The following is a 24171-nucleotide window of genomic DNA, read 5'->3' as shown; positions in this document are numbered from 1 at the left end:
TGATGATGGAACACTTATGTGAGTTTTTCATTAAAAAAACTGTGTGACACAACCAAATTAAATTCTTATAGCCTTGAGAAATGCCTACCATTTCTCAGATTAGTCAGAAAACTGAATCCTTTGGCTTGAAATGCTCATTGCAGAACTCAGAGGACTTACTTGGCTCCTTGAAGCTACCTCCCACTGTCTCCTCCACTATTCTCCTTGGGAAACCTTCATTGTGTGAGAGGTTATCCAACCAGTAGAATACTGTCAGATTCATACCAACTCAGTCTCTTGGCCAAGCAGCTCGCCAAGTTGTACTTAATCATACAAACTAGCTTTGAGGAAAACACTACTCACAGGTAGCAAGCTAGCTCTGCCGCTTACTGTCAGTGGACTGGCGCTTGTGGCCAACAAACTAACTTTAAAAATAATGCTGTAATAGCCTCATAAATAAAACAATGCTTATTTTTAATTTTGAAAGATAATTGGTTCGATTAGTGCAATGTTTTGTGAAGCCGCACAATTTCCAGGCACCCTTTTCCCATTCAATCTTGTAAAAGTTCTGATAAGTTACCCTGTACGATGTGCTGGCGACATCAACATATGATCCAGTGACTGGTGCATTTCTATGGTGGTGATAGTCAAAATTCACACCTCCTATTTACCGACTGCGGTGTAGATCCATTTGTGAAGCTTTGTTGATCATGTGGGCAAAGGTACTCTCATGATGTTGGTGGATGTGCCATCAAATCAGCTGCTGGTATGTGTCAAAACTACCCATCGTTCTCCTCACAGTTCCCAAATACAAATTCACGTTATGTGTAACAAACCATCTGGCATGTCAGATTAGCACCTCATTGATATTGCTGCTTTTTGACATCCTGTCTTCTCGTTAGTCGTAAACCCCCTCAAAAATCTTGAGTTTTGTAGTTGCCGAGACATGCAACTGCAAAACTCAAGAACAGAAGCAGAATTAACTAGATTTGGTTAGCTTTTGGGGTAAAAACTTCAGATCTTTCCATCTTCTGAGTGTTTGCTGCTTGTATACATTCTTCCTCTGGTTCATTGAGAGCATGTTTTAAACCTGCAGAATGGTTTCCTCACAATATTTCATTGTAGCTTCAAGTTTAGCTGAGGTGCTTCTGAAGCAACACAAAGATTTTCCGATTCAGGTTTTCGGCCAAGAAAACGTTCACTGACATGTTTTTGTGTTTCAAGCTGTTGATTGCACATCTGTCCATTTAAGTTGGGCTTAACAGAACAAAACTGCAACTCAAAGTTAGATTTTATAAACAGACCTGAGAGAGTCTATATGTGTCTGTGTTTGTGTGTACGTTCCCACCCCTCCTCTGGTAAGAACCCGGTGTGAAGGAAACCACACTCCTTATCGAGCCAGTGTGCTCCAAAAACATAGCAACTCTTTTCTCCCCTGTCAACTCTGCCTGCTCAAACACACACACACACACACACACACACACACAGAACATAGGCGAAGTGGGTGGTCAATGCTGCATTTAACTCCAGATGTTCACACTGTGGGCCAGCTACCCCGCACCTCAGGAAATTTCACCTGCCAATCTTTTTAGTGAGCAACAGCAACATCGCATTTCCTCTTTTTCCTCTTTTCTTGTCCGCTGATGTGTGAGTGTGCAGCAACATGCACTCACCCGCTGCCATTTTCACAGACTTCCCATTGTCACCTAATTAAATGTCTGCATGTAGCCTCTCGCAACCCCTGCCAGTGTCAATACCGAATGTACTGCAGCTTTAAAATGCTGTTTCCTCCCCACCACCAACTTTTGATCAAATCTTTGGCAGTGCTTCTGTTTTTCTTTCGCCTTCCAAAGTAAATGTCAGCCAGCGCTGACCCTGTCTGACATGCTGATTGGGAGAAAAACACATTATGGGCAAAGAACTGTATACACCCTTCGTATTGCGGTTCTTTGAAGGCTGCAAATGTTGACCATTAGATTTAATTGGTCAAAATTGCATAAGGCATAGAAAGCAAGACAATGCCACAGCAGATTGTTTGCCGTATTCCTACTGTAACTTTAAATGTGTTCACATTTGCAGATATGAAATGACCCAACTCAAAATGAGTTCTCTTTTCAAAACAATATTTTAAGTGTTTGAGCTCACGTGTAAGAATTACTGCAGAACACATCTATTCTTGGCAGTACTGTGATTTGGGAGTTTAAGGAGAACCATATAAGAACTTGCAACTTGAAATACAAGAAGTTTAAAAACATGATGTGACCAAGTTCTTCAAAGTAATTTTGTGGACTGTCTCTGTTTAACAAACTTCTTGCCCTGGGCAAGACCTGGCCCCTCTAATGCACTGTTCATTCCTTGGAAACTCAGAGATTTAGCATGGCAATTCACTGCACAGATGCAGCAGTTAGGGAATATGAGCAAATCAGCATGAGATACAGGGCATTGTGTCCTCATTCAAATTCATTTTTGTCATTCAAATTAATTTTGTTTAGGCTAAACATTTTAGGATAGAATGTTGAATTGAAGAATACCTAAATCTTTACACAAATTTGAAAGGTATTGTCTTTATTTTTGTCTTGAAAAATCCCTTCCTCCCTAACAAAAAATAAGGGCAGATTCTAATCATGCTGATGGTTCGCGGTAAGACGTATTGCATCACTTCCTGTAACCTTGTTTGTGTTCTGTGGAACTTCTCTCTCCTCTTGGATTATTAAATATCACTGAATTTCTTCTTTTAAGTGACACACTTTTGCATCACAAACCCTATCACACACTATTTGTTCTACTGTAGCACTCATTTTTGTATATCTTTGGGGTTTTGACAGACTTTCACTTTTCAAGCAGTGTCTAGTTCTCTAACATGGCTACCAGTTCTTTCCCTCCACTTCCTCCTCTGCGTCTTTTTATACTTTTGCAGGCAATGTTATCCAAATTGGCTGAAAACCATCCAATAGCTTACACAGGCATTATCAGTTTGAAGAGTTTCAGTCAGGATCCAGAGTGCATCATAGCACAGAAACAGCACTGGTGAAAGTTACAAATGATGTCCTCTTAGCCTCTGATAAGCGGACTTGTGTGTGTCCACAACATTCTATTACAAAGGCTTCAACATGTTATATGGACTAAAGAAGGCTGGTTTAAAGGGATATGCCACCCCCAGACCAAATTAAGTGTATCCCCGCATTCCCGAGACATAAATAAGTGTGTGGGAGCGTTTTCCTGGCGACCCAGGCATTGTCCGAATCTCACAACACTGACCACTGCTTGGTTGCGCGTAATACATACATGCTAGCGTCGCCAGCGTCGCCAATCGAAATATTTCGCCCAACGTGAATTAATTTACTTGATTTACCTTCTAATTACTGTGTGAGTGGTGTACTTTCACATCGAGTGCAAATGACTGTGTAAATCTACACCCACCCCCTGGCTGCTTCACGCTGGTTTGTTTGAGGAAGTCGGGGGGGGGGGGATTCCCAATGACGTAGAGGGGAGTGTGCTTCGGCTGTGTTTTCCGCACCGGAAACTAGTTCCCAAACCGACATGAGCAAACCAAGCCTTCTGTGTAGATTTACACAGTCATTTGCACTCGATGTGAAAGGACACCACTCACACAGTAATTAGAAGGTAAATCAAGTAAATTAATTCACGTTGGGTGAAATATTTCGATTGGCGACGCTGGCATGTATGTATTACGCGCAACCAAGCAGTGGTCAGTGCTGTGAGATTCGGACAATGCCTGGGTCGCCAGGAAAACGCTCCCACACAATTATTTATGTCTCGGGAATGCGGGGATACACTTAATTTGGCCTGGGGGTGGCATATCCCTTTAAGTCATATTTATTTGATAGATTCCAATTTGTTCATGTAAACAAAGAATCTTCCACCCACAGTAACTCATGGAGTTCCGCAAGGTTCTGTACTTCAAACGATTCGTTTCACTCTACATATGCTTCCATTAAGTAATCTTAATAGACAGCATGGCATACATTTCCAATAATATGCTGATGATACTCAGCTATACCGATGTATGAAACCAGGAAAAAGTAGTCAGTTGGTGAAACTATAAGTGTGCATTTAAAGACATAAAGACCTGGATGACCTGAATTTTCTGCTCCTAAATTCAGGCTAAAACTAAAGTTGTTGCATTTGGACCAAAGCGCTTCAGGGAGAAACTGTCTAGCTATATATTTACTCCAGATGGCATTTTCTTGGTTTTTAGTACTACAAAGAGGAAACTTAGAGTTATTTTTGACCAGAATCTATCCTTTGACTATCATATAAAGCATGTTTCAAGGACTGCCTTTGTTCACCTTCGTAATATTGCCAAAATTAGGAGCATCCTGTCTCAGAGCGTTAATTGGTGCACGCACTTGTTACGTCAAGATTGTACTACCAAAATTCTTAATCATAGGGCTGCCCCAAAAATTCTCTGAAAAGCCTCAAGTTGATCCAAAATGCTGCAGCCAGAGTTCTGATGAGAACTAACAGGAGAGATCATATTTCTATACTTTTAGCTTCTCTTCATTGGCTCCCTGTTAAATTCAGAATAGAATTTGTAATTCTTCTCCTCACATATAACACTCTTAATGACCGAGCTCCACCATATTTAAAAGATCTCATAGTTAGATATTTCCCAACAGAATACTTCATTCTCAGACTACAAGCTTACTTGTGGTTCCCAGAGTTTCTAAAAGTAGAATGGGAGGCAGAGCCTTCAGTTATCAGGCCCCTCTCTTGTGGAACCAGCTGCCAGTACACACCCTCTCTACCTTTAACATTAGGCTTAAAACTTTCCTTTTTGATAAAGCCTATACGGTAGTTAGGAGTGGCTCAGGCGAACCTCAAACATCCCACAGTTATGCTGCTGATTTTTTTTTATTTTTTTATTTCATCGAGATATTATTTATTTCATCGAGATATAATTTATTTCATGACATATTTATTAATTTCATTACTTTTTTATTTATTTCATTTTGATGGAAACAACTCTCCATAAACAAACAACTTTAAAATCTCAAACCTCAATATCAAGGTGTCTTTTTGATTGTAAAACATGTACACTAGCTGTGTGTTGTAGTCAAGCTTAACAAAATCCCCCTAATCACTAAAATAATGAGGATCCACCTGTCCCTGTGCATCTCGGTAGCTTAAAAAAGAACTTCCCTGGTAATCAATCTTACCAGCTTATTGTGTCTAAAACTCAAAGGTAATTATTTTTGTGAAAATGAAAATCTCCCTATATGCTTATCTATTAATCTAATAAACAGTTTATATATAGACAAAAAATAATAAGAATCTGTTATACCAGGTTGGTTTGGATAGCTTTTTTTACATTTAAAAATTATTTAAAAACTGCTTTTTGAATTTACTCAGGTTATCTTTGTCTGAAGCAAAAAATTGTTCAAAATTGATCTTAAACATTCTAGTGTGACAAAAATGCAAAAACCGAAGAAATCTGTAAGAGGGCAAATACTTTCCTCACAGCACTATAGCCAATAAAACTGGATTAAACTCAAATGTCTGCCCTTAAAAATATTCAGTTTATCTATGTATTTATTTTGATTTTACAATATATTATCATTATATAATTATTATGATATATTATTAATTTATTTATGTGTTTTTTATCTATTGATTAATTTATTTCTCTGTTATTTCCCCTTTGATTTTTCTCCCTTTATACATTTCTCCAAGCCCATTTATTGCAGTGTTTTTTTTTGCCATTTCTCTGTGATTGCACATTCCTGTATGCATTTCTGCTTCATTATGTAATGAGTCTCATGGGCTTAGCTTTTCAATTGGTCTTATTTCACAAAATAGCAGCCTGCAGAGATTTTTCTTTACCACTTCCAAGTAGCAGAAATGGTAAAAGCTGTATTTCCTATCAAGCAGCTATGATACAAATGGCTCATTTATTCAACGGACTATGACAGCTTGTGTTCTCTCAGTGACTAATTGAGCCTTTAAAATCAAGTTGTTCTTTATAGAGTTGGAACAAAAAGCTACACTGCTTGACAAACCGTTTTGAGCTGATTCACACTTCACTTGATACAACAGTATTGGATGCAGAATAATAATGGCAGCCAAAAGCTAAGATGTGATTTGGAAATCCCCACGAGCATCTAATGACCAGATCTACTGGCCATAGGCCATAAATTTGAGCCAAATCACTTCAGAAATGTTTGAGATGTCTTGAGAACAAACAGATAAGTTTGGGTAAAGCAAAACCTCCTTTGAGTTTGTCAAAGTTTTTTCTCTGTCTTGGCTTGAAAGCAGTCTCCTATACAGAATTAAAACAAGCGGTTGCGCCCTAGCCAGAAAGAAACTAACAAGAATGAGCTTTATTAGTGGTTGCCAGATTTTTTTGGACTGTGTTCATTGTTGCGGTTCTGTTGTAGGAAAACACTCTTGACGTGTGACCTCCAGGTTTTCATGAAAATCCCAAAAATAGCTTTCAATGCTTTAGTTAAATTCAAGGAACTCACGCACTACTAAGCATAAATAACCTGGAATGCCCTTACCCACAAATCCTGTTTTTTTTTGTTTGTTTTTTTTCTTAAGCAACTTTCTGGAGTCATTGTAATTCTTAACCCTTATCAGAAAGATTATTATTCCCTTAAACTTGTGGGATTCACTATTTTCATCCCAACAAAGCTGTTGAACCAGACAGTTGTAGTTGCCCCCCAGCTTTCGAACTCCAGAAATGGGAAAAAAAAAAAAAAAAAAAAAGACCACACACACATGCACAGGTGTCAATCAAGGACTGAAGGGAATGACCTCTCGAAGCCTGCATGCCCTCTTAACGCCCGCGTCTGTCAAGACGGTGTTACCACACACTGAAAGAATCCTATTTCCCGGTGTAATCCATGGTCTTTTTTTGTTTGTGAAGCAGGACACAGGGATATAAGTTAAGACCTTAACATCTAGGCCAAGCACCTATGCTACCAAGTACAGTGGAGAGAAGTAAAAAGAAAAAAGCATTGAGAAGTGGCTGTTGCTGGTTAAAAGAGATATTCTTTCAGAAATGCTCCAATCTATGCAAATACGTAAACACCCCTGCTGTTCTTAGAATCACCTTTACCATGATCCCCCTCCTAATGCTGTGAGGAGCTGTACGTTGGTGTGACAGCCCAGATTAGACAAGTTAGTGATGTATGCACTTTTAGCCGTGGCTATAAGAGCTAGTGGGAGTTTAATCACGCAGGTGTGACTAAATGTCACTGTATGGCCCTTGTAATGTCACTAAATGATGATAAACAAAGGCAAAACTGTTAATTGTGTTTTATGTTTGTGTCCGTGTGTGCTCCAGTATTTTCAATGTCATAAAGGAAAAAACAAGTGGAAAAAACACAAACGGACCAAAAAATGCAAAAAAAAAAAAGGAACCATGTTTCCATTTTTTTCTGTCGGAATCGGAAACAAAAAACTAAATACAAAATCCGATCTGATTTTGGTTTCTTAAGATTGCTTATTTCATTTTTTTCTGTTGAAACTGAAGAGTAGAAACACTTACAGATTACATGAAGGTGAACATTAACATGAACCAAAATTGAAATAAGCAAGCAAGCCCTCATATTAAAGAACATACAATAGTTTTCATTAAAGACTGAATTGATAACTAATGCACCAATTAATTAATTTTTCTTTTTTTTTGTTTTGTTTAGAATGCCCATTCTGTCCTCATTCTGTCATCTTTTTGCATTTTTCTGCTCTTTCATTCGAAGCAAAAAACTGTAGAAAGCAATTTGCAAAATAAATGAAAATTAAACACTTTTATCAACTTGGTTATCTTGTTTTGTGTTTATAATTCTGACAACAAAAATAGAAACCCAATTCTGTTTTTAGTTTTTTTTTTCTCGAATGATCCTTTATGGTTTAAATCAGAAAAAAAACAGTACTTCAGACAATTAATAGTTTCAAAGACAAAAAAATGAATTACCTGAATTTACACAGACCGTTACAGACATGTTTACTATATCAGTCGTACTGCTCTAAATCAGTCACTGAAATTTGCCTTTTACAATCAAGTGAACCTAAAGCCCTTTAAATGTAAGCACACATTCAATCAACACATTGGAGGTGTTGGTAATCTCTTCTCCACTGCAACCTGACAAGTGGTAAGCTCCTCTTAAAATAAGCGATTACAGCCTCAAATCCCAGCTCTGCCTGCATGTGCATCTCGTTAAGACAAGCTTTACCCCACTGTAGAATCCCTGCAGAATCCCTGGGTCATTAGAGGAAACAAACTCTGCTCTTGCATCGTGTTGTTTTCCTCCGTTGCCTCATATTGATAACTAATCAAACAACACCTGCATGGATGATAGGCCATCGCTACTCTTGTCTGATCACAACTTTAGGTGGGAAGGAGGGCTCAGTGTCCTCCCTGTGGACAACAGGAATACCAGAGAGGTCTTATGGTGATCACGAGAGGTCAAAATGATTTTGTCGCATTTTGTGACATGCTTTGGTGAAAGGTAATCAGTGGGTGACCTCATAACCAGTTGTACTCTCCGCATGGTTGACATCGTAATATGTTGATCATAAAGTGTAGCGTTGTAAATTTTTCAAAAGGCAAAAGGAAACTCATCCCAGCCTCATCTTGTTCTCATAAATATAAATGAGCATGTCTTTTTATAGGTTTATAACTGTGGAGTGACTTGTCATGGTGATTTTTTTTCAGTAAAACTGTGCCTCTTTTTACAGCTATGGGTTCACTCAGGGTTGTTATGTCAGAAGATATGCTCAAATATTATATTATAGTGTAATTTTGGGAGATTAAACAATTCAGTGAGTCAATATTATGGTTTTATGAGCCACATCTCAACCTTTTCCTAACCCTTTCTAACTGAACAGTTTGTTTTCTTTTAGTCTAAACCTAACCAAGTGATTGTGGTGCCTAAACTTAAACAGACAGGACGTGGAAATGGAACTAAACTTTAAATTAAAGTGAGTTCAAAGGAAATTAAAAACTGAACGACAGGAAGAAAGAAACAAGTCCCAGTCTGGTTTCGAACTTAGGTCTCATGATTTGAAGTACATGCACTCATGCTTGTTTGCTTTCAGAGCATCCTGTTTAGTCTCCAGTCCGATAACGTAGATAGAAGAAACATTTAAATGTTTACATTTTAACAATGAACAGAAATAACCAAGATTATATTAATGAAAATGTCCTTTTGCTCCGACACATTAAAATCCATAACTGCTCTCACTTCCAACAAGTGCATTAGACGATAATACATGGAAACATTTTCTGATCCTAAGTTCCTCTCAGCACTAAAATGTCTTTCATTTTTTTCCTTACAAAACTCTCACTAAAAAAATACAACCTCCGTCTGATCCTCTCGTTATGGTTTGGTTAAATTTAATGACTTGATCAGGAAAGGTTAATCGGCCTGATTAAATTGAGGACTTGGTTACCCGCAGGGACACTGTTTGGTTAAATTTATGACTGCTTTAATGTTTCATTTTATGGCATGATCATGGTTGTGGTTGAAAGAAACCAGGCATGTTTTGGAGATTTTACTCTGCAAAAGAAGACCGTCCCATTTCCATTCAGTGCTCCCAGCATGTTTTAATCTGGTAAATAGCCAAAGACAGACAAGTTTTTCAATTTGGATCACAACTGCCTGCAGGAAACATGTGCTCTTTGGTTCACACAGTTCAATGTGATAATACCAAAGGCTGAGAACAAACACTTACGCAGAAGAATCCATTAAAAGTTGCGTAAGAGCTTTGCTTCGACTTGACTTGTATGTTGTGGCACAGACATTTCCAGTCTTAGAGATGAAACAATCCTGTAGATCACAGATGCTGCTGTGGATTAGAGGGTGTTCAGGGATTTCCTGTCCTAGACACTGTCTACTGGAAGGGTTTACCCATACATTTGTTGTTTCCCATCATTTATTCTATTCTTTTTGACCTAACTTGCTTGAGTAGGGACAGTAGGCTGTCAGTCAGTCAAGCTTTGGTGGATGTACCATGGAACCATTTGATGAACCATTTCTTTGTCATCTTTAAGCCCAATTTGTATGGGAATATCTAGCGATACCTCCCCTCTGCATTTAATTTTCTCTCTCATTTTGAATTTTCCCACGAATTCCATTTCATTGAATGTCCCTAACTTTGTGTCTCTTCATAGTTTTCTCTACCATCAAGTATCTCTGGTTACAGACCCAATTAGGAACACTTTTTTTGTTAGTTTGTTGTTGTCATCATATCTCTCCTACTGTTATATTTCCTTCCCTTTCCTCACACCCCCAACCACTTTAGGCAGTTGACCATCCTGCTTGAGTTTGGTTCTGGGTGTTGATCTTTCCCTTATAGGATGATCCGATATGGGCCATTTTTACACAGGGTGATTCAGTCTAGTCTAATACATATGTTAACATCGGTAAAATGTAGAGATTCAGGCTGCGGCTACACGGAAACGTTTTTCACTGTAAACGATACTTTTTCTTATCGTTTCGCTGTCGCGGCCACACGGAGCCGGCGTTCCCACTACCCCAAAACGATAGTTTTTGAAAACGGGTTCCAGAGTGGGAAAGTTTGAAAACGGCCTCGTTTCGTTTCCATTGTTACAGCTAAAACGTTTTTGCGTCAGTCACACGTTGACGCTGGGAGCCAATTTTAACACTTCTCTATTGTCTCACAGCGTGGTGTGACACAGCGGCGTGTGTACTGCATCGTTTCATCGTTTTCATCTGTTCTCGTCTGGACAGCAGCGCGTTTCCGTGTGGTCGCAATAATTTTCGTACCCGTTTTCAAAAAAAACCTCGTTTCGTTTTCGTGTAGCCGTAGCCTCAGTTTCCATTCTAAATGAAAAGAAGCCATTTCTGTAAATGAGGTATAGCTTAACTGCCTTCAACTAGATATGTTTAATAAAAGAGTTATTACAAATGATAGAACAAGTACACTAAGGTACTGGTTCTTTATTTGGTTAAACTTTTACTTCAGCTCTTTTATGTGCTAATCCGTCACTCTCAACCACATAATAAGTGTGTAAATCTTTGGCCATTGTAAGCAATGTCAGCATCGGTCAGAAATTTGTTTTTAATTTGTAAGCAAACCATAGTGTGTGTGTATACGATGCTATCACCTGTAGATAGTAGACAGTAGAGAGTAACCAAAGTCAACCAAATTTTAAAAGTGGAATTGATACATTCCACAAATTTACGGAAAATTTAATCAAGGGGTCCACATACCGATATTCTTGCATCTTTAACATTAAATCTGAGTTCCAATTCGATTAGGTCAATCTTTACAGCCCCAGACTTTTTCCTTTCCTCATCGCCAAGGGCTTGCTCTGATAAAATTGCTGGGTTTCTTTTTGTAGACTGTCCTCAGATGGCTTTTGCTGTAAATTGGCGCTATATGATGCTGAAACACATTGTATTGATGTTTAGCAGCAATGTCAGGATAGCGAACAAATTTCAAATTAGATGTAAAAATGACAAAAAGTTTGTAGTCGTTCAAACAATGATTTGCACATGAATGGAGGCATCAGAAAGCATTATAGAGTACACTGCCAAGAGACTCTTGGAAACATCAACTTATGACTTCATATATTTGGCAAGTTCCATGAATAAAACATATTTTCATACGATACCAGTGAAATGTTTGGGCTCATTCAACATATATAAGTAGTGTCCAAACTTTTGACTGTTACTGTATGTGTTTTCCCTTCAGAAGCCAAGGAACACATGCTGAGTTTAATCCCTCCTAGATGAGTCTTAAAAGCAGCCCAGTGATCTTTTCAGTGAGCTGTGGATGGCTTTCTTCCCCCAAAAAATCCTAACATTAGTTTGTGAAAGTTTTCCTTCTTGGAAACCAGCCTGCTGCCTTACAGTACAGCGTAATAAGTTTCCATGTGTGTGAATAAATGCTTTGCCTTATAAACCACAGAATACACAACATACTGTTACTCTTATCGCAAAGATCTCAATCCTCAGCAGTAACCTCTGAGGAATTTGATAATGACTGATTCATATCAATATCAATCACGTTGTCCCCGATGGGTTTCTGTAGCTGGATTTAATTTAATTTTCTTGTTGTTTTACTGCTGTTCTGTCTCTGTTGATCTCCTGTTTTGTGCCAATTTTTTTTTTTTTTTGTCTTTTAAACAAGTCTTTGAGAGGACTGTCCAAATAATTAACCTATTAGTTGCTGTCTTCATTACTGCTGTCTCTCAAGCCCTTTGTCTGACACAAGCATTGTCTTTTGTTGTCCATGTTTTGGCTTGAAACGTACCTCCTAAGTATAGCAAATAAATAATGAGGAAAAATATAATTTATATCCCATTTATACTCAGAATAGTTTGGTCTTAAATTATGACTATAAGCTCTGGCTCTGCAGCTGCCTTTTTGGGGTTTTCCCAACTCTGAAAACAATGACTAAAATGAGATTATAGGGTCGCTACAGTGATAACCATCAAAGAGTTTTGATTTGAATTCATCCTGCATTCATGGTACACGCTGGAAGCCATTTTGTGGGTCCCTTGGATACTTCTAGCATCCATTCTGTATTAGTCTCACAGTTAGTTGAGAGTTAGTATTTAGTGAGAACTATACTTTGCAATTGAGTGAAAGGATATGAGGTATCTGGATAACTTTTTTGGTAATTATTTCATCCCGAGAATGTGAATTTTTTTCACCATTGATGCCCCTTGGCCTTTCTTTTTATGTTTTGTTCCGTATTGCAGCTGAAGTGTAAAACATCTGATCAGAGAGCAGAATAAATTACTATTGATTAGTCCTCTGATTAGACATCACTGTTGACCTCTCACCGGCTGAACTGTGAGCTCTTTGTGCTTCAGTGTAACTATTTATAGCAAATATAAGTAGATCTCATATGATTGTGATTAACTTGGAAATATAAAAGGTAACCATGTAAAGGTCTTTCATTCAGTGACTTCCTGCTTGGGAGATTCAATCCCAAACCCATTTATTCGTAGTGAAGGCACACAGAGGGGTGACAATTGATTCTTTTATAGATTATATTGATTCTACAAGACTGTGGCACTCTGCTTGGAAATGCTATTTTCTCATTTAGTGTTTTTATGTCAGTGGGTGAAAATCTTTCATTGCTGTTTTCCTTTGTTGAGATCTGGTGACTGTGAAGAACACAGGATTAATATAATTTTGATATCCATTAAATCATCAAAAGCAATCCTTTGTGTCATATTGGTGAGGGAATTTCAAATGTTTCAAAGATAAAGGTGATTACTCAGATCAGTTATGTTGATTGCAGTTTCACTTCCTCTAGAAGTACAAGTAGATGCAAATCATGCCTTCATGGTTTTAAGTTTTCCTTTAATTTTTTTACTCATCTGTAATATCCTTCGTGCATCAATGAGTGTTTGACAACACTTTCATTACAATCTGTACATTGCTGGTTTTGGTCATTCAAGCCATTCTCTTCATCGACTTTAAAGGTACACGGTAACTCTAAAGCATCACTTTTGGACCTGCAGCGTTTCCTGACCTTTAATGTAACAGTTGCAGAGTGTGTCTTCTTTTTCTTTTTTCTTTGTGGCCTTCATGAAATACAAACTTGCACGAAGAGAGATTGGAGAAAATGCAGCAGAGAGGCAGGGACCAGAACTAAAAACCCTAGGAACTGACAATGTAACTGACAGTATGCAGCTGTAGCATGAACACCTGTGCATCAGAAAGTGATGCTAAAGAGGCACCCAGTACCTTGAAAACTTACAAAAACGGCTCTTACCCAAGCAGCAGCATGTCACTAGTCAGGAATGAGAACGCGTTGCTCTTCTTTATAATACAACTTCAGCCCGTGGCGGTGTGTGAGCAATTTTCTTTTTGCACTTCTCATTTTGAGGTCTGGATTTTCATTCGTTCATTTATTTGCATTTATCCTATTCCTTTTTTTGTCAGCTTGCCGGTGTGTGTCAAATTTAACCAAGCTTCAGCTGTTGGACTGATGACCTCATATTTGACCCGAGAATACTGAATGCAATGTGTTCAGGTTCTGTGGCTACATGTCATGCTCAAATCATCACGCCCCCAGCATGCTTTACAGTTGGTATTAGGTGTTTGTGCTGAAATGCTGCATTTGGCCTTTGTCCAATGTGGCATGTGTGTCAGAAAATGATGGTACCCCTTTTGCTAAAAACTGACTCAAAAGGCTCTTGAGCAAGTGGCAGTGTGTGATGAGATGACAACGTGCTGGTTATGTTAGTAGGATTTTGTTGACTCTAAGACAAACACAGAATATTGCTAACCTTCTGTGAAGGGTTTTCTGACCGACACAGACGTTATCAATCTAAGCAGTAACAAAGCTTTTCACACAACAGCAGAAAAAAAAAAAAAAGTTCACTCCCTTTTATAAGAGTACGTTTTGATCTGTAAGCTGGGAAGATCAAAAGAGATTTGTAAAACGGGCTGCATCAGTTATTAAAGAAATGTGCTATGGTCAAACAACAAGAATCTTACCTTTGGCACCATAGTAATTTGAGATGAGTATTTGTTAATCAAATGTTTCCAACTTTAAGAAATATAGGTTTTTATTAAAAGGAAGAAACAAAAACAGCTCATGACACCAGGTGATAGTAAAACTTGGTGAACACGGAATCCATTTGGTGAGTGGAAAACCAAACAGTTGCATTTTCATGGATCTATGCCAGTCCATCGCAGGAGATTCCTTGAGAATATCTATTTCTATTTGTCAGAACTTTCTCCAAGAGGAGTGAATGGACCTGTTGTGCATCAAATCATAACAGTAGTGCCAATAGTGAAGACAGTGGAAAGGTATATGTTTGGTGAGAAATCTCAAATCTCTGTTTTGGTTGTACAGTGCGTAAAATTTGGACTCCGTATTGATCAGCAGGACAGGATTGGTCCCTGCAGCGCGATCACTTTTAGGTTCACATTCAAAACATTTTCGGCATCAGTGGTTAACATTTCTCTGCTCAGCAGCAACACCAGTCAAGGCACATATAAAGTCTCACTGTGAAGCACCTTTGCAGCCCAGCTCTGTATTATAGTCTCATAGCAAGTTCATAGCTTGTTTCATTCCTTTTTTTTATTTAACAATTTTTGCTTTTGAAGAAGACGTCTTTCAATAAATAACACACATATATTCATACATCATATATAGATAGATAAACATGTATAAACTACATGCATTTCATATAATTTAAATAATTTATATCTACAAATCTGCCTCACACTCCCACACCTCTAAAGACAGTTCCTCCGTCACAGCAGCGCTGCTCCATGTTGCAGCACAATGAGGTGAAATATCATTTAAATGGACCCATGATTTCTTCAGCGAAATTGTGCTGCTCGCCATGACACATAATCCTGCACTGGGACAAGAAATAAAATCCAATACAGGAAGTAGAATTCCATACAGGTAGTCCCCAGCAGAGCTCTACTGTTATGGTTACGTCCTACGACGTTTTCTCGATAATGCACAGACACAGGAAGTATCAATGCGTATCCACCTCCAGCCCACTGAATTGCGAATCTGTGTTAGTGCTCTGACATATGTTTGCGTTGTCTTGCACTGTGAGTTCCAGTTCTTTTCGTCGATGCCCCTGCAGCCCCCCTTGAAGGGCCTGGGAGTCCGACAGCGCGTCTCATAAAAGTACTGTTTGATATCCTGCGTGGCACTGGTTTTAATTTTGGCCAGAACAGTCACAGGTTCCCCCTTAGTGTCCACAGCTTGGGTTTTGTCTGTCACCCACTGGCTCTCGCTGTCACAAACAGAATACTCCCCACGGTAGCTCCTGTGCTCAGCATACCGCTTCTTTCGTGTCTTGTTCCCTGCTGCCACTCCATCTGGCCCACTGCTCACGAAATCATCCGCCAGGTACAATGGCGGTGGTTGCAGTGGGGGCCGGTCACTCAGCAGCACCCGAGGTGAATTGTATCGCTTGTGCTTACGGAGGAGGTCTGAGTTCAACAGCATCCCCTGCTGGTCGATCATACTATCACTGCGACCCCATGCCCCCCACTGCTCCGCATCACCCTGCTCCTCGAGAGGAAAATCTGCACTCAGGATAGGTGGCTGCGTGTCCCTGTCTTTCCCCTGCTGGCTCTGGTTCCCTCTGATTTTCCCTCTTGTCAGGTCAGCCTGAAGCAGCTGGATTATGAGAGAGTTTAAAGGGTCGGGACTCGGCTGCTGCTGCTGTTGTCCCTGGCGGCTGCTGTCCATGTTGGTTGCTTGAATACCATAGAGGTACACAAGGACCATAACATAAAGCAGGATGGACATCACTAGATTCACCTGTAAGATCTGCAAACAGAAAAAGAGACACTTTTAAAAGATGCTACACAGTTGGTTTATATAGCAAATAAAACCTATTTACCATGCTGATTGGAATCATAAGTCACTCAAGTATAAATACAGAACTACATCATGTACAGTCATGTGAAAAGAACTAATGGCAGTTCTAAGGTTGTATGTAACCGGGCGTAATGAACAGTCTGGTCCTCAGCAGGTCTTGAAGTTAAAGCCAAATCCAGAGGCAGTTTCTTCAAGAAAATCTACTATTACTGCTCTCATAAGAAAGTCTCTTGAAAAAGAACATGGCAGCACAGCTCAGGTTTGTAAAGTTACATCTGAACAAACCACAAAACTTCTGGAACAATGTCCTTTGGACAGACCAAAGTGGAGATGTTTGGTCATAATGCACAGCAGCACGTTTGGAGGAAACCAAACACAGCATATCAGCACAAACACCTCATACTAGCTGTTAAGCACGGTGGTGGAGGGCTGATGATTTGGGCTTGTTTAGCAGCCACAGGACCTAGACGCCTTGCAGTCATCGAGTCCACCATGAACTCCTCTGTATACCAAAGTATTCTGGAGTGAAATGTGAGGCCGTCTGTCCGACAGCTGAAGCTTGGCTGAAACTGGGTCATGAAACAGGACAATCATCCCAAACACAGCAGCAATTCTACAACAGAACATCTGAAAAATAAAAGAATCAAGGTGTTGCAATGGTCCAGTCTAGACATCAACCTGATTGAAAAGCTGTGGTGGGACCTTAAAGGATAAGACCGGTTTTTTGACATTGGGCCCTTGATTTCACATTATAACATGATGTTCTACTCACCCCTGCTTGTTGTTGGTAATTTGGAGCTGTTCCGAAGATATTCGCGAGGCGTCTGGCTGCTCTCTTGAGATATTTGGCCATGAAACGGTTTCCTATGGGCAAGTTTATACAGGCACAAACTATGCTGTTTATAATTTATTAATTACTGTACACTAGCACTGATAACGTGGAGGTGCGTCGCTTACTTAAAAAAATCCGGGTTACTGTAATTTTGATTTTTTTTTTGTCGTAAAGTGGGTGTTACTGACGTCCTCGTTGTGCTACTGCCACAGACAGCCCACAGACCTGCTGCCTATTTATTCATTCGGCTAAAATTCAAAATTAGTAACCCAGATTTTTTTAAGTAAGCGACGCACCTCCACGTTATCAGTGCTAGTGTAGAGTAATTAATAAATTATAAACAGCATAGTTTGTGCCTGTATAAGCTTGCCCATAGGAAACCGTTTCATGGCCAAATATCTCAAGAGAGCAGCCAGACGCCTCGCGAATATCTTTGGAACAGCTCCAAATGTTCAACAACAAGCAGGGGTGAGTAGAACATCATGTTATAATGTGAAATCAAGGGCCCAATGTCAAAAAACCGGTCTTATCCTTTAAGAGAGTTTTGCATAAACAAGTTCTGTAAACCTCAGTGCACTGAAACAATCCTGGCAACACTCTTCACAGGGCGCATGGCCATGGTCGCCTGTCTCCTGGATGGGTGTACCGGAACTAAATTTTGTTATGCTGTAAGCTGTAATGACAATAAAGTTGATTGATTGATTGATTGATTGAATTCTGAAAAAAAGAGTGGGGCAAAATTCTTCCACAAAATTGTGATACAGAAAACAATTACTTAAAGTTTTTACAGCTAAAAGTTGTTCTACAAGCTACTAAATCATGGAGTGGTGTTAGTTTTTACATACTGTTTGAGCATTTTGGTTTCATTAAAGACCCCATAAATAAAACCTGAGAACTGAAAAAGGATACCAATACAGAAGGTCTTTCTTTTAGATTTGTTATGTGTGTGGTTTCTTTTCTTTTTTTAAAGAAGCTGCCATTATCAGTCAGGTCAATCTTGAATGAACCCGAGAAGATACTCTCCAAATTGTAGCCACAGGTGTAAGGGCTTACTTATTGTCAGAGTTTGAAAATCTTAAATAGTTTGGGTTTCAACTATGTTTCCACAATGTAAACACCAGCAGTATTGTATATGTGGTTGTCCTTGCCAAAAAATGCATTTGTTATGGGAATAAACATGTTGCAACTTGTAGAAAATACTTCCAGACTCGACAAGTTAGAGACTGTTTGGGCAATTTAAAAGAGATGAATGAAAATGAAACCTTTATTATGTTCTTTTTGCCCACTGGCTCTTTAAGAGAGCTTGTTGACATTGTTGGTGACTATCTTAACTGCTTTACATAACTCCACTGGCTGTTTTCCATCCTTCTTTAAGCATGCAGTACTTAACTCGCTTCTTTAGAAACACACGGGGCACCATCTTGATTCCTTTGTATTTCTTTTGTTGATCAAGCTGATATTAAAATTACTGACTTCTGAGCAAGCCTACATTTGCATGATAGAACCTTTTTCTCAAACGAAGACTTATCTCATTATATTATGATATCCTGAAATCGCCATAATTAATAAATTAAAAAATTGGCTTTGGAACTTTAAAAGAAACAACAATAACAACAAATGACAGATTTGTCAGGGGGGTGTACGAAGACTAAAATCTAAATGATATTTCACATGTTTAGCAAATGCTTTGAATCAACTTACAATTGTGGAACACACTGACAGGTTGGGAAGTTGAGGTTTGAACAGGCAATGTTCTAATCTAATTGAAAGAAAACCACTCTACATTCAGAGCAACAGTTGACAAAAATTCTACAAAAAGAATATGCAGAATGGCTTGCTTGTTTGTCATTCAGATTAAATTTCAACATGGAAAGTTGACTGACTAATTTTAGTTCACACTAACAGCCTCCAACTACAGTCACATTCCTCCACTTTCGGCTTTCTATTTGACAACAGCTGCCTAATTGTGTTCGGAATGTTGTCAGTTCCTCCATCTCATCTTTCTAGAACCAAATACCTCCAGGTTTTTAATAAGCAATTCAATATTTGTACAAGTGCTTATTTCTTTTTTTCAATAATTGATTTTCACACATGGTCAGCAGAAAGGACAAACTTGCCACCATTCCAGAACCATCTCCAGAACATTTCAGGGACTCCAGTGCATGCGTGAAAGCGGCTAGGAAAACTGACACCAGGTTTCAGTCTGTATTGTATCCATAAAGACTCAGCATGCAGCCAGAAAACCAAGCATAAATATAAGGACCAGAAATGGGAGTGCACAGCACCCGTGTCTGCTGACGAAAAACTACCTCTCTTTCTCAACTTCACTGCTTCACTTTTATTGGAAACGTCATCCATCCCCTCATTATAGATGTATGGAATTCTACTCAGTTGTTAGTTGCTAGAATAACTCGACTCACATGCAAGTAATGCAACCAGGCAACATTCCCTCATAACATTTCAGGCAACCTGCTTTACCCTCCTTCAGTCCAATACAACTTGTGATGTGCTTATTCCATCAATAAACCCTTTGCATTTTATTTTATTTCTTTTAAAAAGCCTGTTTTTAACACAGACATGAAGCAAAATATGACATAATATCTCCAAGTGGACAGGTCAATAATACATAAATCATGGCATTTCAATGAATTAGGCTTATTTAAGACCTTTACTTAAAAAAATATATATATTTTTCTCTTCATGCGACAAATAGGTAGGTCCATAGCAAAATTGAAATAAAAAAAAAAGTCAGAAAGTCACATAAAGGCTAAAACGCCAGTGGTTCCACTGGCTAGTTAAGACAGGGTCCGTCGATGATGTTCCATTAACCGGCATATGCATGTACATGAAATTGCACAATACAGCATTGTAAGTGGGTCCACCAACACTTGGCTTGTACTGCTCCATCTTGGTAACTTAAGCAACAGCCTCATTCCATCATTATATGCTACAGAGAGTTTCCACATACTGCTTTTTCTGTAGCAAAGCCACAAATGGACAGTGTACATAGGGGTACAATATGCTTTAATAAGTGCAATCTTCACTGAGCACAGAGAGCATACTAGACTTATGTATAAGCACATTAGCTTGTGCACACATTAGAAGGCACTATCTGTAGATGTCCATATCATCAGTCAGGTCGTCAGTTATATAATGTCTGAGATATTTAATCACAGTGCACACTTTAAAAACAATACAAGATAGAGAGAAGTCAGGAAATGCTCATTTACTATCCTCCCTATTTCATATAATCATATTACTCTTCTTTGCATTGTAGTTGATATCAGACCCTCAATGACTGTTGAAGGCCAACACTATATGGCCTAAAAAAAAACAACTAAATCATCTGCATACATCAACTGGTTAATTATGGTACGACCAACTATACATCCTCTTCCACAGTTATTTAGCAGGTTTAATCAATTATCAATATAGACATTCAAAAGAAGATGAGACAGTCTCTTCTGTGGTTTGATTAGTGCCTAGTTGATTTACTCTCTATTCTGTGGTCTTGGTTGGTATTTTTGTTTGTACTTTACACCTGCATTCGCTCCCGTGTTTATATCCTGTAATTAACCCAAGATGTCCCCAGTTGCCTTAGTCTTTTCCCCTGTTTTGTCCTCAGCTCCACTTTCACACCTGTCTCCACTCAATCTGTCACAGCTGTACCCACTTGTCTCATCAGTCCCTCTGTATTTAAGTTTAGGTTAAGTTTTGTTTTAATCAAAGACTTTGGTCCCCATCTGTTTGCATCCGGGATGCTGTTTCCTACATTTGGGTATTCAATTGCCACTTCTCCACGGTGACAGTGTGAAAATGAATTCTAGTCTTATTAGCCGATAATTACGAAGTAAACAAGCTATGAGACCTCATTTGAATCCACTTGTGTAACATAGGGTGTGTTACCTTTTGAATTTTTCTTTTTTTTTTGTAGTAATTTTATCAAACGGATCCCAAAAGCTGACTTTACAAAAAAAGCAAATAAATAATCAAAGAGAATCAAAGAAACATAGAAGCGTTGAGTAGTTCTCATGTTTTGTCCAAGTGGAGCGGTGTAGGGGGTGAGGGTTGAGTAGACTGATAGGTGAACACAAAGAAAAATACATCACTTGTTCCAGTCAGCAATGTTCTGGTCGGATGGTGAAAATATTGAATGTGGAGAGGGTAATGGTGGTGTTGGTGCAGGAGATGGGGAGGAGGTGTAGAAGTATGCCATTGAAACAGAGTATCATTTTTTTTAAAAGCTGCTCAGCTTCATATTAGTGCCCCATCAATCAGACTGTACTCTGCTGTATACTGGACACAGTAGCAGTGTCCCTGTCATTCTCTGTTGTATACACTGAAGCCCAGAATTGGCCTTTTCCTTGTTCGATAGCCTATTAAAAATAGCTTGAATCGAACAAACTAACGCAAACGACCCCAAAAGCAATTATGCAACCATTTACATAAAAGAAGTCCTTCGGAGAAAAAAAAAATGCTGAACCTGGCAACACTGCAAGGAAACACAAGCACTTAATTGAAAGACAAAGTCAAAGCCAACAATAATATCACAAAGTCTAATTCGCATTAAAGTATGCAGCACAGAAGATACATTCTTAGTTTAGGAACCCACCTGGATTCATCTGGATTGAACAAGACATGAAGTTCTGACGATGTGACATTAACTGCTTTATATTAGAGTGAATTCACCTTTAAGTTTTCACTTAACATTAAATCCAAAAATGTATTAATAAACATATGTTATGGAGCAACACACTTAGCATTCCCAGAGTCAATCGTTTTCCCTTCCTGCTGCCATAATCACTGCCATAAAAGGTTTTATATCATCAAAGTTTATGATGCTGACAGTCTTGAAGGATAATGAGGCTGTGCTGGATAACAATAACTTTTACGGGTGGCAGGGTGGTAGGGTGGTATTCAGACTGTGCTTGCAGTGTATCCTGCCTTTAACTTCTTTGCAAATTCTAGGAAAATATGTCTGCATGCAGGCACTGTTGAGAATGCTGTCCTTAACACTACATAAAGACGGGGCTTGGGAATTGAGCCATTAGGTACCAGTAACACAACAGCTTCAAGTTGGGGGATGAATTTAGGCAAGTAAAAGTTTTAGTCTAAGAGAGATAAGTGAATAAAGGGTAAGGCTGAGGGATGCTAATGCACCAAAAAATCTAAATGCTAAATGATTGGTATGAAGCCACAGATTGTGCTGATGTTAGTCCACCCAGAAACCCTTATTCCTCTCTGACATAAAGTGGAAAAAGAGGGTAATTTACTAGTTTTAAATAGCAAATTATTTAGAGACTGTGTGGCAAGTACTGTTATTCACATGACTGTCATAGAGGAAACTCAGTTTTGCCTCCCATCTGACCCAAATTAATCATACACTTAATTTAATTTTTTAATTCAATTCAAGTTTTGCACTTCATTTTTCTGTTCTCACTCACTGTTTGGTTTGGCTTCCGGCTTAAAACTACTTGACTGGGTTTGGGCATCGTGGCTTGCCTTAAAATAGACCATCTTACAAAGACTTATCGACTAATCTATTGAAAACACAAGCATGCTGTAGGCACTGAAAAAGCCTGCATCTGAAAAATGTTGCTTTAAATTTCATGCAGGGTTTCATGGTAAAAAGTCCATCAGTGAGCACAAGCCCATTGATTTTTCTTTCATTACTGTGTTACAATTAACCATGAGACCGTGATAAAGGACTAGTTATGATCCTATAGTAGAGTGTGTGCCATAAAAAGACTTGGGATCCTAAAGGAACCGTGTCTGCTTATCGAGCCACACTGTCACAGTCCCATCTGTCCAGCTATTAATCCATCTGTCTCTTTGATCATCTATTCATTTCCTACCACTTAAATGAGGTTGGGTCGCATAGGCATCAGATCCAGGAGGGAAACCCAGTCATCCCTCTCTCAGGCTCCTCATCGTGGAGGCAGGGGCACTCCCAGGCCAGAAAGGATAGATATTCCCTCTCTAGCAATTTCTGTGTCTGCCCTGGGGTGTCCTCCTAATCGAAGCAACCCGGAAAACCTCCAATGGGAGGCAATCATGAGGCAGCCTGATCAGAAATTAGTTTTGATTTCTACCCACAACCAAACAATCTTATTGGCTAATGTGTTTAGAAAGTAGTTGTATGTTCTTGCCTGAACAAAAACTGGAAATGAAAAAAACTGTTTTCTTTCAATTTAAAACGTGGTTTGGAATAGTTCTAATCCTGGCAATAAGGACAAGAGCAAAGCCATCATTAAAGCAATACTAAGGAATTTTGAGAACCTTAAAACTACGTGCTTCTGTTTTGAAGCATTTGAACTTGTTGTGGACATTACTGGTCCTGAAACTATCCTAGAGTAGCCTGGGGCTGAGATACCACAGTTCACGACTTTGGATTCCAGCACCACACCACTTTTTTTACGGTCCCTTGACATTTTTTGGGATTTTGATTGCACGTTTATGGCCTCTTCAACCTGACAAAAAAAATGTATGCTTATGCTATAGACTTGTTGGCCTCACAAGGAGATTTATGGTGTTATATCCCACTATGGTAGTGGGGCCAAAAAGCAAAACAATTAACAAATTCTTCAGTGTTACTACTTTAAAGCAGCAGAGTACAATCAAAATGTGCAGAACATTTATTTGTCAATAGTCACATGATGAGAATTTTCATCCATGGTAACATAGATGTTTCAAAATACAACAGATATAGTATAGGTAGGAAAGTGATTGTGTTCAAAAGTTGCTAAAAAACACTGAAATCATACTTTCAATTTCAAAAGGCTGCTTAAAAAGTCCGATTGTGGTTTAAATCAGTGCTTCCCTTTAACTTTAGAAACAAATTATCTCATTGAAGATTTTCAAAAGAATATAAAAGTTTTTGCCAACTAGATCAGGCAATTCAGATCACAGATGCATTCCTTTGGTTTAGAGTAACCACTAACACGTCAACACTGATTCCGTCCAGGCTGGTTACCTTCATGACTAAACGCACGTTGTTCCAATGTAAATGATTAAATAAGCAGGTTCTGACAAGAAGAAACATTTAAGCCTTG

General features: G+C 38.8%; 1 protein-coding gene across 1 annotated transcript in view; it reads right to left on the bottom strand.

Annotated features, from left to right (window-relative positions):
- Nucleotides 1-14561: 14561 nt before the first annotated feature.
- Nucleotides 14562-24171, bottom strand: part of ntf3 (neurotrophin 3) — a 47487-nt gene continuing 37877 nt past the window's right edge. The window contains exon 2 of the mRNA XM_075472560.1: nt 14562-16236. Within this exon, the coding sequence (XP_075328675.1) occupies nt 15382-16236 (855 nt within the window). The 3' untranslated portion in view covers nt 14562-15381. The remainder of the gene's footprint in view (nt 16237-24171) is intronic.

The sequence above is a fragment of the Odontesthes bonariensis genome, chromosome 8, assembly GCF_027942865.1.
Source record: "Odontesthes bonariensis isolate fOdoBon6 chromosome 8, fOdoBon6.hap1, whole genome shotgun sequence".
NCBI classification, from domain to species: Eukaryota; Metazoa; Chordata; class Actinopteri; order Atheriniformes; family Atherinopsidae; genus Odontesthes; species Odontesthes bonariensis.
Note: the sequence above shows the minus strand (reverse complement) of the source record. Positions and strands in the feature narration are given on the sequence as shown.